The sequence below is a fragment of the Diceros bicornis genome, chromosome 25 (genome assembly GCF_020826845.1).
Source record: "Diceros bicornis minor isolate mBicDic1 chromosome 25, mDicBic1.mat.cur, whole genome shotgun sequence".
Taxonomy (NCBI): Eukaryota; Metazoa; Chordata; class Mammalia; order Perissodactyla; family Rhinocerotidae; genus Diceros; species Diceros bicornis.
This window is the reverse complement of record NC_080764.1, coordinates 6,125,984-6,140,196: the sequence shown is the minus strand read 5'-3', so window position 1 is coordinate 6,140,196 and position 14,213 is coordinate 6,125,984. Positions and strand designations below refer to the sequence as shown.

Genomic DNA, 14,213 nt, shown 5'->3' with positions numbered 1-14,213 from the left:
GTAGAGCAGTAACGGCTGCTAAAATTAATGGGTTTGTAAAAAATCCAAAGATGAGAGAAGATGCTCGTACTGGATTTCAGCCGAGAGCAGAGCCCAGAGAGAGCCTGGCGTGCTGTGTCTGGGGAGGTGTCCAAGGGGGCCTTTGTGAGAGGGCTGAAGCCTTAATTTATCAGCACCCTGAGTAGACCTGTCTTGGGGGTGCACCTGCCTTAGCGAAGCTCAGACCAGCGCCTAGAACGGAATGCCCGCTCCAAGGTGTATAGTGTGTTCGAAGTGCAGCTGGGACCCTGTGTTTCAGCCTTCGGCACCTGGGGGGCTGCGAGTGGGGGATCCGTCTTTGCCTTTTCCTAGTTTCTGGTGGTCTGGTAGTCCTTGTGTCCTTGGCTTGTAGACACCTCACTCCCATCTCTGCCTCTGTCATCACATGGCCTTCCTCCCTCTGTGTGTGTCTGTGTCCAAATTTCCCCCGTTCTGGAAGGATTCCAGTTGGGCTCACCCTGATCCAGTGGGACCTCATCTTAACTTGATCACATCTACAAAGACCCTATCTCCAAATAAGGTCACACCCACAGGTTCCAGGTGGACATGAATTTTGGGGGAACACTATTCAACCCACGGTACCCTGTGCTTAGGCCTAAAACCCATGAGCTATTGTTATTACTGTTATTATGATGTTCATAGGTGAGCGAGTGATGGGGATAAATGGTAAACACATTGGTTGGTCGTGTTGTATCTTGATTCAGCACACTCTCTGGTTCGCCTTGAAGGCTGTTCTTGGTTTTGAAGGGAAAAGGGAGGAGGAGGGTTGGTTTTTCTCTTTTCATTTGAAAAAGACTTTGAGGCTTCTGTTTGCACAATGCCCACAGCTTACAAATTGATAAGCGCTTCTAGATTAACTTCTGCTCTACAATTCCATTCTATACAATTTTTCAGCCATAAGATAAACAGCAATTTTTCTGACATATACTCCTTTAAAATAAATGCCACTCACTGTCACCTTGGGAAACTTAATGAGCTGGTATAGTGTCTTAGTCTCATTCTTGGGGGAGAAGGGGTGGCCATTGCCACAAAATGTAGGGTGTAAATTCGGAATATCACATACTCCGTGTCGATTGTCTTGGCCGAAAGACAGATGTCGTACATCCTTTCCTTTAAAAAGTCTCACTTGACTTGTTTGGCAGGTGCAGAGGATGTGTTATGAAACAGATGCAAAGACTGCTGTCATTTGGTTTTAAATAGTACTTGTCACTCTCCTTGTGGTGTGTTTTCTTAGCGTAACGGAGGGTGGGCGTGATGTCCCAGGTCGCCTCTTCCTCTGCTGTGATGCTTTCTCTACCTGTCATCAGAGGAAACTTTCTTCTTATGTTCTGAGAAGGTAGAAGGGATTCAGAAATGGAAGGTGTCTTCTCGCGTGAGAATTTTGTGGCTGATTGTCACGGGGCATCTTTATCTGCAATGTGTGGGAAGAGAGGAACTGCTTTCAACAGGAAACCTGTAAACATTTGAGCAGGAGAAACTTGGGCTGAGCCATAATCGAAAGAAATCAGTGTTGAGAAAGGGGGTCCGGAAATCCCGGTGTTTGGGGTGTGGGTGTGGGGAAGCTGGAGTTTCATGTGAGTTACACCCATGGGACTTTCCGAGTAAATGTCATCTGATAGCACGGCTGTATTAGCTGTCAATACTTAGAGCAAAGTTGGAATAAGCCTGGGTTCTTTGAGCACAGGCCAAGGAGACAGAGTTTGATGTTGCTCAAGAAGAGAAGCAGTAGGGGCTGGCCCCGTGGCGTAGTGGTTCAGTTCAGCGCACTCCACTTCGGCAGCCTGGGTTCGCAGCTTCAGATCCCAGGTGCAGACCTACACCACTCGTCAGCCATGCTGTGGCGGCAACCCACACGCAGAGTAGAGGAAGATTGGCACAGATGTTAGCTCAGGGCGAATCTTCCTCAGCAAAGAAAAAAGAAAAAGAAGATTGGAGCAGTGGAAGACGAAAGAGGTGTCCTGAGCCGGGACAGAGTGAGGGGCCTGATTCAGTTCATGCCTTCTTAAATACAGTCCAGTCTCAAGGGCCGGTCCCGTGGCTTGGCGGTTAAGTGCGCGCGCCCTCCGCTGCTGGCGGTCCGGGTTCGGATCCCGGGCGCGCACCGACACACCGCTTCTCCGGCCATGCTGAGGCCGCATCCCACATACAGCAACTAGAAGGCTGTGCAACTATGACATACAACTATCTACTGGGGCTTTGGGGGGGAAAACATAAATAAATAAAATACATAAATAAATAAATACAGTCCGGTCTCTTATTCATGGTGTTTTTGTTCTGTCAAGTCACCACAAACACTGTAGCCCATGCTGAGCTGTGCCTCTAGGGGAAGTACAAGATTAGGGTCCCATGAGCCTCTGGTCACAACATTGTCATCAGTGGATCAATATATAACCTTGTTTTATGTGTGTTTCTGTTTAAAGACACCATATTTAATATATTATTGATTCATTAACGTTGAACTCACGGCCACCAGCACTATGACTCATGCCCGAACGAAGCTGATCTAACACACGTATTCTCTCCATATGGCAAGTCACAGCCTTCTTGCACTTGGGAGCACGAGACAGTACTCGCTATGCTTGGGACCATTTTAAACAGGAAATCACCAACAAAAAGCACAAAAATGTGCAAAGCGTGGCACTAAATAGACTGTGAAAAGGACACTTGTTTGCAGCGTGAGCTGAAACAGGGCAGAGCGTCACCTCGTTTGACCTCAGCTGGGAGCGTGCACCTGGGCGGTTTAGATTTTACCCCGCTCTGTGCATGTCTACAAATAACCTTGAGTGCTGCGAGTACTGATTTGGGGGTTACGCATAAATTTTAGTGAGTAGCTGAATTTGAGAATACAGAATCCATGAGTAATGAGGGTGGAGTCTACTTTGTTTGACAAGTGTTTTTTGGGCACCTACGGTGTTTCCTCTGACCCTGGCCCTCGGCATCGTGGTGTACAGGAGTGCGGATAGGGATGGTTGGGTTGGGGAAAGCTCTCTGGGGCTCGGCGGTCCCCAGGGTCGGGCCCCACCCACGGGTGTGTGTGGTGGCCCAGCGCGGTCACAGCTGGCCTCTGGTCCATTCGCTCATCCGTGGCTGCTCTGTGCTGGGGAGCCGGACACGGTCTCTGCTCTCGAGGGTCCGGCAGTCAGCTGCTCCTTGTCCAGATGAGTCGAGAGGCAGCTGGCATAAGCTCCCGTCATCCAAGCCAGCTCAGATTCCCCAGTTCCGGCCGAGCCGATGTGGTCTCTCTTACCACGGTCTCTTCCCTTCCCAGGCCTTCCCCTGCTCCCTGGTCCTGGGGGGAGATGTTCAGTGGACCAGCTCGTGGTCTCCGGGGGGCGTGGCACCATCGTCGATGGACAGGCCTGGGGTGGTGTTCGTGGGCTCTGGTGGGCGTTCTCACTCTCCTGCTCACGCCCTGCCATGGAAGGGCAGGGGGCTGCATGGGGTGGTGCTGGGATCGGGGCACGGGATATTCCTCTGTTAAGCCTCCCGGGGATCACGTGCTACGTCAGCACACTCTTCCTTCCGCTGGACCTGCCAGCCCCCGAGTGCACAGCACTGGACCTCCTCGTCGCTTGGTGAGAGTCAGGCCGGAGCCCAGCTTTGTCCGGGCGCGAGTCGTCCCGGGTGGCTGCTCCTCCGATGTGTTTTGTGGAGGAGAGGAACGCGTGGCCTGGAACTGGCAGTGCCCGGAGGGAGGCAGTGTTAAAAGAGCTTGAAGAAGCTCAGGTCGACGGTGCAGGAGATGTCTGTGGACTTGATCTGTTGGAAGGTCCAGCCGAGTCTCCCAGAGGCCGGGGTTGGTGTTCAAGAGCATTCTAGAGCTTCAGATCCAGACACCCCCAGAGGTTGAGGGGTGTACCCTTGAAGAGGGCAGACCTCACCCGCAGGGCTGGGAGGAGTCCCTGGCTTTGAGACGTGCGTAAGGCTGTAAAACATCCCTCAGCCAGTCCTGGAATCGGGGCTCAGAGCTGGAGGGGCTTTGCAGGTTATTGTTTCCATTGATTTCCCTGTTTGATTGATTGTAAACTGATGGGGGCTTCTGTGGAGGAAAGAGAGTGGCATTGATTGGGCCTTTTCCTTGGGTGGCTCTGGGCAGGACCCTAGGAGCTGCCGTCGCGGACAGCCCTCAGAGCACATGTGGGGTGAGCCCAGCCTGTCCTGCTAGCGCACCGGAAGGGGCCCCCGAGACACCTGTCTGAGGCCCCATCCTCACTAGGATTGCTAAAAAGAAATGAAAATGTGAGACAGCAAACACTTATTAAGTGCCCGCTGTATACCAAGTAGGTGGCTCCCGTGGAATCTGCTCCTTATTTACACCTGCCACCCTGGTTACCCTTTTTTCTGAAATATTTTGCCCTTCAATGTAATGCTTTGTTTTTTGGAACTTTTTAGCCACCCTCCATCCCCTCACCTTGTTTTCATAGTGCACGTCAGCCTCTGAAATACTGTATTTACTCACTTACTGACTTTTCTCCCACTTTGGTACAGGCTTCTGGAAGGTGGGGCCTTCTCCTGCTGTCCCTGGGCTTGGGGGATGCCTGGCGCACAGTAGGTACAGAACACACACCTGGGCTGGGGTCCGAACCCTGAGTGGGCCTCATAGCCTCAGTTTTCCCATCCATTAAGTGGGGGATGAAAAGCATTCTTCCTCTGCTGCCTTTGGGGGCTGTGGTGAGGGTCCACTGGAATCATGGAGGTGCAATCCCTAATTTATTCTAAGAATGGCTCATACGTAGCTGGCTTCACGAATCCCCAGCACCCGGTGGGCAGGAGGCACTCGAGGAGAATATGGTGGATGAATGAAGTGTTAGCTGCCGTTAAATTAACGTTGCCCAAACCTGACTCTTTTTTTTTTTTTTTGTGAGGAAGATCAGCCCTGAGCTAACATCCATTGCCAATCCTCCTCCTTTTTTTTCCCCCAAAGCCCAGTAGATAGTTGTATGTCATAGTTGCACATCCTTCTAGTTGCTGTATGTGGGACGCGGCCTCAGCATGGCCGGAGAAGCGGTGCTCAGTTTGCGCCCGGGACCCAAACCCGGGCCGCCAGTAGCGGAGCATGCGCACTTAACCGCTAAGCCACGGGGCCGGCCCCCAAACCTGACTCTTTAGGACGACGCCGTGGGGCTCCTGATTTTCCAAGCGCGCAGTGGTTTCCTCTTTAGAGCCGGGCTGCCCCTCCTTTCCTGACTGACCCTCTGTTGTCTTTGCCCCCCGAGGATCTGCTGGCCCACTTGGCAGACGCAGGGGTGCTGAGGTGACTCCCTCTCCCCAGCTGTCCTTTGTGCAGAGCGGAAGGCTGGTCTCCTGGAGCGCCGTGCTCTTGGATCACAGCCGTTCTGCTCGCGGGCTGGCGAGGGCCTTTGAGCGCCCACAGGACGCCCTCGCTCTGCTCCCGCTGAAGAAGCGTCTCCTCGGGCACCAGTGCCGCCTACTGTCCTGGCCTCGTGTTAGTTTTAGTCTGCCAGGGCCGCCATAACAAATAGCACAGGCTGGGGGCTTAAACCACAGACACTTACTCGCTCACGGTTCTGGAGGCTGGAAGCCCAAGATGCAGGTGCCCTCAGGCTTGGTCTCTCTCCTGGGCTTGCTGACGCCGTCGTCTCCCTGTGTCCTCACATGGCCACCCCTCTGTGTGTGTCTGTCCTCATTTCTGCTCCCTATAAGGACGCCAGTCACATTGGTTTAGGGCCCACACATATGACCTCATTTTAACTTAATCATGTCTTTAAAAGGCTCTGTCTCCAAATACAGTCACATTCTGAGGTCCTGGGGTTACAACTCCAGCATACGGATTTTTGGGGGGACGTTATTAACCATAACAGGGTCCTCCATCAGGTCGCCCAAACGAGAGATATTAAACCAAGGCCTTGGGTCTCATCGTTGTGGCCACAGGTCCCTGGTCTCGACTCTGGAGGACCCTTGGTTTGTATCAAGTCTAGTAGGAGTGGGGTGTGGGGTGGGCAGGGGTGTCTGGGAGGGGGGATCCCGTGCTGCTGATCCCTTTGCCTGGGGTTTGGGTGGGGCACCAGGGACCACAGGTCCCTGGTCTCGACTCTGGAGGACCCTTGGTTTGTATGAAGTCTAGTAGGGGTGGGGTGTGGGGTGGGCAGGAGGCTGGGCGAGTCCGGTGCCTGCCGTCTGCCCCGAAGCCCCTTCCTCACACCGTGCCAGTGGGAGGGCCGGGCCTCTGTTGGGCTCACACACTCCCTGCTTAAGCAGACCTGGGAATTGGTGGCTTAAGCAGGGAACGCCTACAAGAAGAATTCGTTCACGATGGGAGTTGGGGGGTTGCTAACAATTATCATAAAGAAGAGCTAATAGTGCTTCCCGGTGCCAGCGCCATATAAACTTCTTCCCCATGGCAACCCCATGAGGTCGGTTATTATTATTAAGCCCTTTTTACACAAGGGGAAACCAGGTGCAGACAGGTGGCCTGTCCAGGTCACCCAGCTGGTGGGTGGCTACCTGCTTTGAAACCAGGCCATGTGTCCAGCGGCCAAAGCGGGGAGGAGTTTCCGGCAAAGGTTGATATAGTTCTGCTTCTGCCCCCTCCCTGCCCCATTCCAGGATCTTCCTCGGTCCCTCCACCCCGAGGAGTGAGCGCTTCTGAAAGCGAATCTGCTGGCCTCTGCAGTTTGGTGGCCTCAGCTCTGGCTTAGGCTTTGCTCCTGGTATTTGATTTTTGTTGTCCTGGAAACGGGGTGACAAGTGTTCCTCATTAGCGCTGGTCCTCTGGCCTGTGACCAGAGATGCAGCTGGGGTGACGCAGGCCGGCTGTGATGTCGTGTGCATTCAGGGCTCTGACGGAGAGCCAGATGTGTGCCACCTCGGGACCCGCCGTCCACCCCGCCCTGGAGCCGGCTCTCCAGGCCCCGGCCAAGACCGAAGGCTTATCGGAGGCCGGAGCCTGTGGTCTGCTTTCTCACTGAGCCCGGTGAAACGTGTCTTAAGTCACACCACAGGCCTGGATACTCCCTTCCTTCCTCCTTTGTGCCTTGGGGGCTCGTTTTCCTGGGGAGCAGTGTGCTCGCCCGTTGGCAGTCAAGATAGCAATAATATTTTGTGGCTAGCCGAGTTCTATCATTGAAAACCACCCAGGCCTCCCGGCAGCTTGATCCTGTGTGGCCTTTCTCGAAGTCTCCCTAAAAGGGCCTTGTCCTCGACTTGCAAGTCACGGTGGCCTGCCTGCCCACGTCCATATGTGAACTTGGGGTGCCTCCTGTCTCCCCAAGTGCCCGCCGGCCTCCCGCTCGTCTGCGTCTCCAACGCCTCCTCCGGCCGCACCCTCTTCACCAGTGAGTCCCTCCTGTTTTCTTTCCCATCATTTCCAGCAGAAGCTAAACCCTTATTCCCTCTCTGCTTTATGGGGCATGTGGTTTAGACAGGAGTGGACCCTGGGCAGGCCATTTGATGAGGACATTAGTGTGAGGACGGTGGGGAAAGGGAGGCCCCTGGATGTCCGGCCTCGGCCCAGATGGACGGGGGCCTGATGGGTGGAACGAAGCCTGCTGGGGAGTCCCCATCACTCTGTGGGTCACGTGGGTCTTTGGGCCTGGAAGAACGGTGTTGGGAACATATTCAGGGACAAGTTGCAATTAGGATTTTTTTAGGGGTATCTGGTTGCCATGGGTTTCTCTCGAATGATCTTTTGGGTTCGTCTTTCCCTTTTAACTGGCCGTTCTTGGCCTCATTGGGCTCTTCTCGTCACCACTGGATGAGCGATTCATTCTCTTTCCTTCGGGAGGCAGCAGTCAGTGGAAGGAGCTTTGTGTTGGGCAGTCCGGGCGAGCTCAGCTCTGCTGTTACTAGCCCCAGTCACGGCGGTGGCACAGTCACTCTGATGCTTGGTCTTCCTGCCTGTGAGATGGGGGTAATGGTGCAGCTGATGTGTGCTGAGCTTTCCGGGCCTCAGGGGCTGGCCCACTCTCTTAACGAGCTTCGTCTTGTGCAATCCTCGTAACAACTTTATTTTACAGTTGAGGAAACCAAAGCCCAGAGAGGCTAACTAGCCTGCCCAAGGTTACCCAGCAAATGGGAACAGGAGTCTGGAGTTTAGTTGAAGCTCTTCACCTGGGCCTGAAGGCCGTCGTCTCCCTGGGACCTGGTGGGGGCTGAGTAAGATGGTGGTTATTCAGATCTCCTGTGGTTCTCACACCGGGAGAGCTCCCCATAGACGCTCCTTCCCCTCTCTGGTGGAATAAAGACACACATTCTGTCCTGGGCTCTGCCTGGTAGATCCTTAGAGAAATGGACGCTGGTGACCAGGAGAGGAGCCCTTCCCTCAAGGAGGTCTCAGGCTGATGTTTGCTTGGTGGTTCCTGTTCTTTTGAGCAGGATTTTTGTGGGTGTGTGGGGACTATTCTAGAACAGTTGAAGGAGGGGCTTACGGGAATTGAATGCAGGCAGGCTCTCAGCTCACTCTCCAGGGCAGCTCTTCAGAGGCGATAGACCTTACGATAAAGGCAGACAGTGATGGAACTGGGCAGGGGGCCCTTCTGGTGCAGTGCGGGAGGGGGTGCAATGCAGGAGGGGGGCAGCGCGGAAGAGGGGCAGTGGGGGAGGGAGTGCAGTGCAGGGACGGGGTGGCAGCCTAAAGGGCTTGGGAGCTGCTGGAGGGGCAGTCCTGCCCACACTCCTGGGCTGTGATGGCTTTTGTTCATGTTGCTCTCTCTAACCGAGGGGCTGGATTACTGAGTTCTTTACCCCTCCCCTGGGAGAATCACAAGGTCCATGAGCAGAGTCAAGGCTCTGAGAAGTCCTGCAGAGAAAGACGTCTGTTTGGCTCCGCTTCACCCATTGTTTCCTCCCCCTCCTTGACCCTGGCTTAACTCGTACAAGACCCCAGAACGTCCGTGTCTGTGGAACTCCCTGGGGACATGGTGATGGAGACCAAATAGGTATCTTGCTTGTATCGGGACTGCTGTTTTCCAGTTTTTCTCAGGTCCCGATGGACTTGAAAAAACTAATTAAAAAGCCGTGCCAAATGTGTTTTCTCTGTCTGAAAAGCACAACTGCTGATGCCCGGAGGAGGCCTGTTAAATTTTCCGCTAGAAAAGGGGTCTCCAGGTTCAGAAAGCTGGAGGACCGGAGCTGAGAGCGCGCCCTCCATTGAGGCTCTGTGGGCTCCTGCCCCACCCCGCAGCCCGGTGACCCGCCCCCCCTCGCTCTGCTGTGCACCCGGAGGTCTCTTCTGGAACAGCTCTCGTCTCGGTGTGTTTGTCATCTCCTGCCAGGCTTGACGTCCGCTGCGTGCGAGGACACGGAAGTTATGATTGGGCTCCAGTTAATGGATGTGTGTTTATTCTGGATGCTCAGCTCGTCGGGCGGGCGGGATCCTTGCTCATTTCTTATTCGTCTTGGGGCCTTGGGCGATTTCCTTACTTCCCTGAGCTGTTTCTTGCTCATCAGTAAAATGGTGACAGCGGAGGGCGCCCACTCACTGCACTGAGGACCCCATCCTCGCCCGGCGCAGGGCAAGCGCCCCGGAAAGTGGAGCAGCTGTTGCCGCTTCCTCTGTGCGCCTGCCCCCTCCCTCCTCCCTACCTGTTACCCCCCATGGGGATCCAAGACCGGAAGAACTTTCTAGATTTCTCGACTGTCCGTGACTTCCCCCGTCTGTTGTTTTGTGGTGAGGACTTTGTGGTTGGGTAGATGTGGTTCCAGGATGAGTGTCAGCGCTTAGTGGCCCCTCCTCGCCGGTCACCTGCCTGCCGAGCCTCCCTTCCTGGTCTGTGGTGGCACCCCGTCCCCAGCTGTCGGGAGCGAGTGAGCTCATTAGAGGGTGTGGGGCGGGCGGGCCCTCGATAGAGGCAGACTTCCTTCCTCTGTGGCTCCGGGTCCGGTCGTCTCTGTCCCCACCCTCAGGCCATCTCTCCCTGCCCTTTCCGGTTGGGGGATTTCAAGTTGGGCACGAAATGGGGCAGAGAAGGGAACTTGAGAGTGAAGAGCTGGCAATTTGCTGATCAGGACTTCAGAGACACCCTATCTCATCCTCCTGCTACAGGACGACCCACAGCAAGAGCACACGCCTCCCCTGTCCACTGGGAACGTGGGGATGGAGGAAGGGTACCCTCTCCCTTCGCCCTGCCTGCCAGGCTCCTTCAGGACTCGACTCCAAGGTTACCTCCACCAGGAAACCTGCCTGGACTGCCACTCATTCCCTCCCAGGTCCCCAGCATTCTCACACACTTCTATTATTTGTCTTCTGGACGCTGAGGCCCTCCGGGTGGGGCCTGTGTCTGAGTCCTTGCCAGCCTGCACGGCACCAGGCCTGGTGTTACTGGATGTCCACTGAGTGGTTGTTGGATGACAAATGAGCAGATGCAAACTGAGGCAACTCCCATCGTGGTGGTACTATAAAATGTGTGTGAAAAGCCAGACTTCTGCTAAGTGGAGGAAATTTACAGTTAAAAGTGAATTACTAGAGCATTCCTCCTTTTCCCAGCCCCGGACTCTTAAACCTCTAAACACCACCTACAAATAAAGAGAACCAAGGGGTGGACTGTGACCCTTGGTTATTTTCTCCAAACACAGAAGTTTCTGTGCCACTGCAGAAACAGGACAGGCCTTTGAAATTTGGGGTGGATTTGAGCAGAAACATTTATCGCTTGTGGAAGGCACAGAGGAGGCCTGGGAGGGAACATCGCTCTGAGAGGGAGGAGGCAAGTGGGCCTCAGGAGGTACGGGGGGATCACCCACCTGCCTTCCCGGGACAGGCTCAGGGCCCGCCTCCTTCCCCTCCAGCCGCGCCCGGTGACCAGCCGCACACAGTAGGCCCTCACACTCATCTGCTGAGCATCTGCTGAGGACCCAGCTCGCTGGGCGCTGCCACATGTTCTCTCACTGAGTCCATGACCCTGACGGCGTATTTTACTCAGTTATTCAGCCGACATCTGTTGAGGGCCTACTATGTGCCAGCACCCGTGCTGGGCTTTGAGGGTCCAGACAAAGGAGCCTGCACTCAGGGAGTGTCTGCTCAAGCTGGAGATGGACAATTTATTAAAATATAAAATAATAACATAGCATGATGACTTTGGGGTAGGGACAAAGTGGGGTGCTGTGCTGGTCACCCCAGGGGACTTTGGGGGGTGTCTGGGAAGGGCTCTCTGGAAGCATGAGAAGGGGCCGGTCGTCCAAAGCTGGGGTGCGGCTCCTGGCAGATGATGGAAGGAAGCCTGGCCGTGTTGGAACAAGCCCTGCAGTTTTGAGCCCCACAGTCCGTTCTGTTGCTGCATGGCTGCCTGGGCGAGCAAGGCCGACAGGAGAAGGTCCCTTAGTGCTGTGACCCTGGGCTCGGGTCACTGGAGCCTCTGGGCAGCAGCTGTCCAGGACGCACAGGGTGTTGGCTGCACACTTGGCTGGTCCGGCCATCCCTGCCTGGCCCCAGCTGTCACCAGTGTCCAGAGCACTCACTCTGCCGGAACCCAGTGGCTTCCTTGGGACGGAGAGTGCCCGGTTGCCAGGGCAACCAGAGGTGGGAGGCCAGGGCCTCGGGCAAGTGGCTGAGGACCAGGTGGGCAGATCCTGGCCTTTGGGGCGGAACAGTGGAGGACCCCCGCTAGCACCTCACCCCCTAGGAAGCATGGGGGTACGGGATGGGGGTGTGATAACATCTCTCACTGCCTCCTCCCTGCGCCCTCCCAGCTGCCTGCTGCAGCCCCTGGCCGGGCTGGTGAGGGCGTGTGGGCCATCAGAGTCTGGCTGAGTGCCGGGCACACAGCGTGATAACGAAGATGGATGGACTCTGCTGCAGAGCTCCCCGCTGCCCTCGGGCCCCCACCGCATGTCCTCACTGGGCGAGAAAGCAGAGGGACAGAGGAGTCCAGGCTGTCCCTCTGTGCCCTGTGGGCTCCCTGGGGCGGGAGGTGGGGGGCTGGGTGGCAGCAGGCAGGAGCCTTTCTCCTGAAGGGTCTGGAGGCAGGACTCTGCCCCACCTTCGTCCTGTAGGCTGAAGGATGCCCACACTGTACACTTAGTTGGCTCTTATGGTTTGCAGAGTACAGGACAGCTAGGATGAGTTTAAGCCACACGAGGACCCTATGAGGTGGGGGCAGGGCTGGTTCCTTCTGGAAGCTCCAGGAGCGAATCTGTTTCCTTGACTTTTCCAGCTTCTAGAGGTGCCCACACTCCTTGGCCTGTGGCCCCTCCCTCCATCTTCAGAGCCAGCAATGTGGCACCTTCCAGTCTCTCTCTGCTTCCGTGGTCACGCTGCCTTTTTCTCGCTCTGATGCACCTGCCTCCCTCTTATAATGACCTGTGTGATGACACTGGGCCCACTGGATAATCCAGAATCATCTCCCCATCTCAAGGAGCTTAACTTAATCACGTCTGTGAAGTCCCTTTTCCTTGTAAGGCCACAGGTTCTGGGCATTAGGACGTGGACATCTTTGGGGGATGGGGGGCATTATTCCCCCTGCCATAGAGACCCGAACGGAAGGAGTAGAAGATAGCTCCTGTGAGTGCCAGAAACAAATGCCAGAAAGGAGTGTTCGAGTCCTGAAACATTCATTCGTTCATTCACTCATTCGTGAATTCACCATTCACTCGCCAAGCGTGTGGGGCGCCCCCTCTGGGCCCGGCCCTGTGTGCGGAGCTGGGAGCCTGGCAGGCCGGGCATGTGCCTTAGGGCGCCATGGACATGAATCCTGCAACGCAGATGCACGTGGATGCCTCACACCGTGACAATGCGCGAGAGGAGGGGAACGGGGCGGGCGCCATGGGAACCTGCTCTTCTGTGAGATGGCAGGGAGGGCCTCTCCACTCCCAGCTGCTCCTTTGGGGCTTTCCGTCCCGGGGCCCCGTCTCCAGGAGAGCTTCCCGCCTTTGTTGTCTAGAGTGTCGCATGTGTTCACGGTGGGTGGAGCTGTCCGTGCCCGGGCTTGCCGGCTGAAGTGCCACGTTGGCCCCCTGAGTATCCGGGGCACCCCCCCAGAGCCGCCTGCTTTTGGGAGGTGCCCCCGTGTGCCCAGCAGGCCGGATTCTCTTGTTGAGATGAAACCTCTGAGGCTTGTGTCTTGTCTTGCTTCTGCAGGTGGAGATGGGCCGCTAGAGGGCACTGTCCTTCCGGCGTTTTCTGCCGCCTCTGCCCAGGTTCTCTCCCCACTGAGCGTTTCTGTGGCAGGTGTGCGTAGAGTCTTTTTTTTTTTTTTTTAATGACTTAATGATTTAATCTTCTTATTTTCTCAGCAGAGCACACTTCGGGCTTCCCTGGATACACTGGGACATTACTGATCAGATTAATTAATACAAGTTTTGCAGCACAGGGACCAGCAGAACTTGCTCCACCAGGCTTTTTAGTTTTTATGAAAAATATTTTATATCTTTAATTTTTTCCACTGCCATTTCTGTTTTCTCTTTATGAAGCAGTTTCTCCCATCGTGTGTTAATGTCCTCGGGCTCGTCCGTCTGCTGGAAATTATCGCCAATTTTCGTCACCTCCCTGCCTTGGGGGGCACGTCCCCCAGCTCGGCTCCGAGGGTCCTGACCACGGCCGACAAAGAGAGATGTCGGTGTCGCTTTTTGGATAATTCTGAGTTTCTTTGGGTTTCACTCCCTGCTCCCAGCCTCTGCTTCCTCTAGGCTCGTTTTCTCTTATCATTAACTAATGACGGATTTTCATGACCGTGATTGAAATCGCTTTCAAGTACTCCCTAAACACCAGATTGATTGGTAGAAATGTGACAAATGCAACATTCTGAAATCAAGGAAATGGCACTCACATCAAAGGATTTGCCATCAGGTTAGGATGGATGCCGCCAGGATTCAGTGATTGCCAGGCACTTGAGCTGCGGGGGCCGAGGGAATGGGAGGCAAAGCAGGATGGCCCTTCTGGGATCAGGGAGGCTGGCCTTGGGGATGTGGGTCCAACTGTTCACCAGAGGGGCGGGGTAACTGGACATGTGCCTGAGAGCTCCAGAGGAGTGTGCACTAAATGATGGCGGCCCCTCAGCCCACAGCAGAGGTCCCCAGGAAAGCCAGTGCTCCTGCGCCTGCCCAGACAGGCACACCGGGCAGGCCCACTCAGCCGTCCTTTGCCTCCGGCGTGAGGCCGCGTTCGAATTTCACCCGAGTCACTTGAGCAAAGTGTCCGAGCCTCCTGCCGGCTCTGCGGCTTTCTTCTCCTGGTCACCCGTCACCGTCAACGGTGGCTGGCCCCGGCTTGCTGCTGGCGGCCT

The 14,213-nt window shown here is 55.3% G+C and overlaps 1 protein-coding gene across 2 annotated transcripts in view; it reads left to right on the top strand.

Annotated features, from left to right (window-relative positions):
- Positions 1–14,213, top strand: part of PARVB (parvin beta) — a 107,396-nt gene that overhangs the window by 24,023 nt on the left and 69,160 nt on the right. The window contains exon 1 of one of the 2 annotated variants that reach the window (XM_058568174.1): positions 7,314–7,334. The exons of the other annotated variant lie outside the window; for it this stretch is intronic. Coding sequence (XP_058424157.1) covers position 7,334 — 1 coding nt within the window. The 5' untranslated portion in view covers positions 7,314–7,333. Of the gene's footprint in view, positions 1–7,313; positions 7,335–14,213 lie in introns of those variants that run through there. 2 annotated transcript variants of the gene reach the window in all.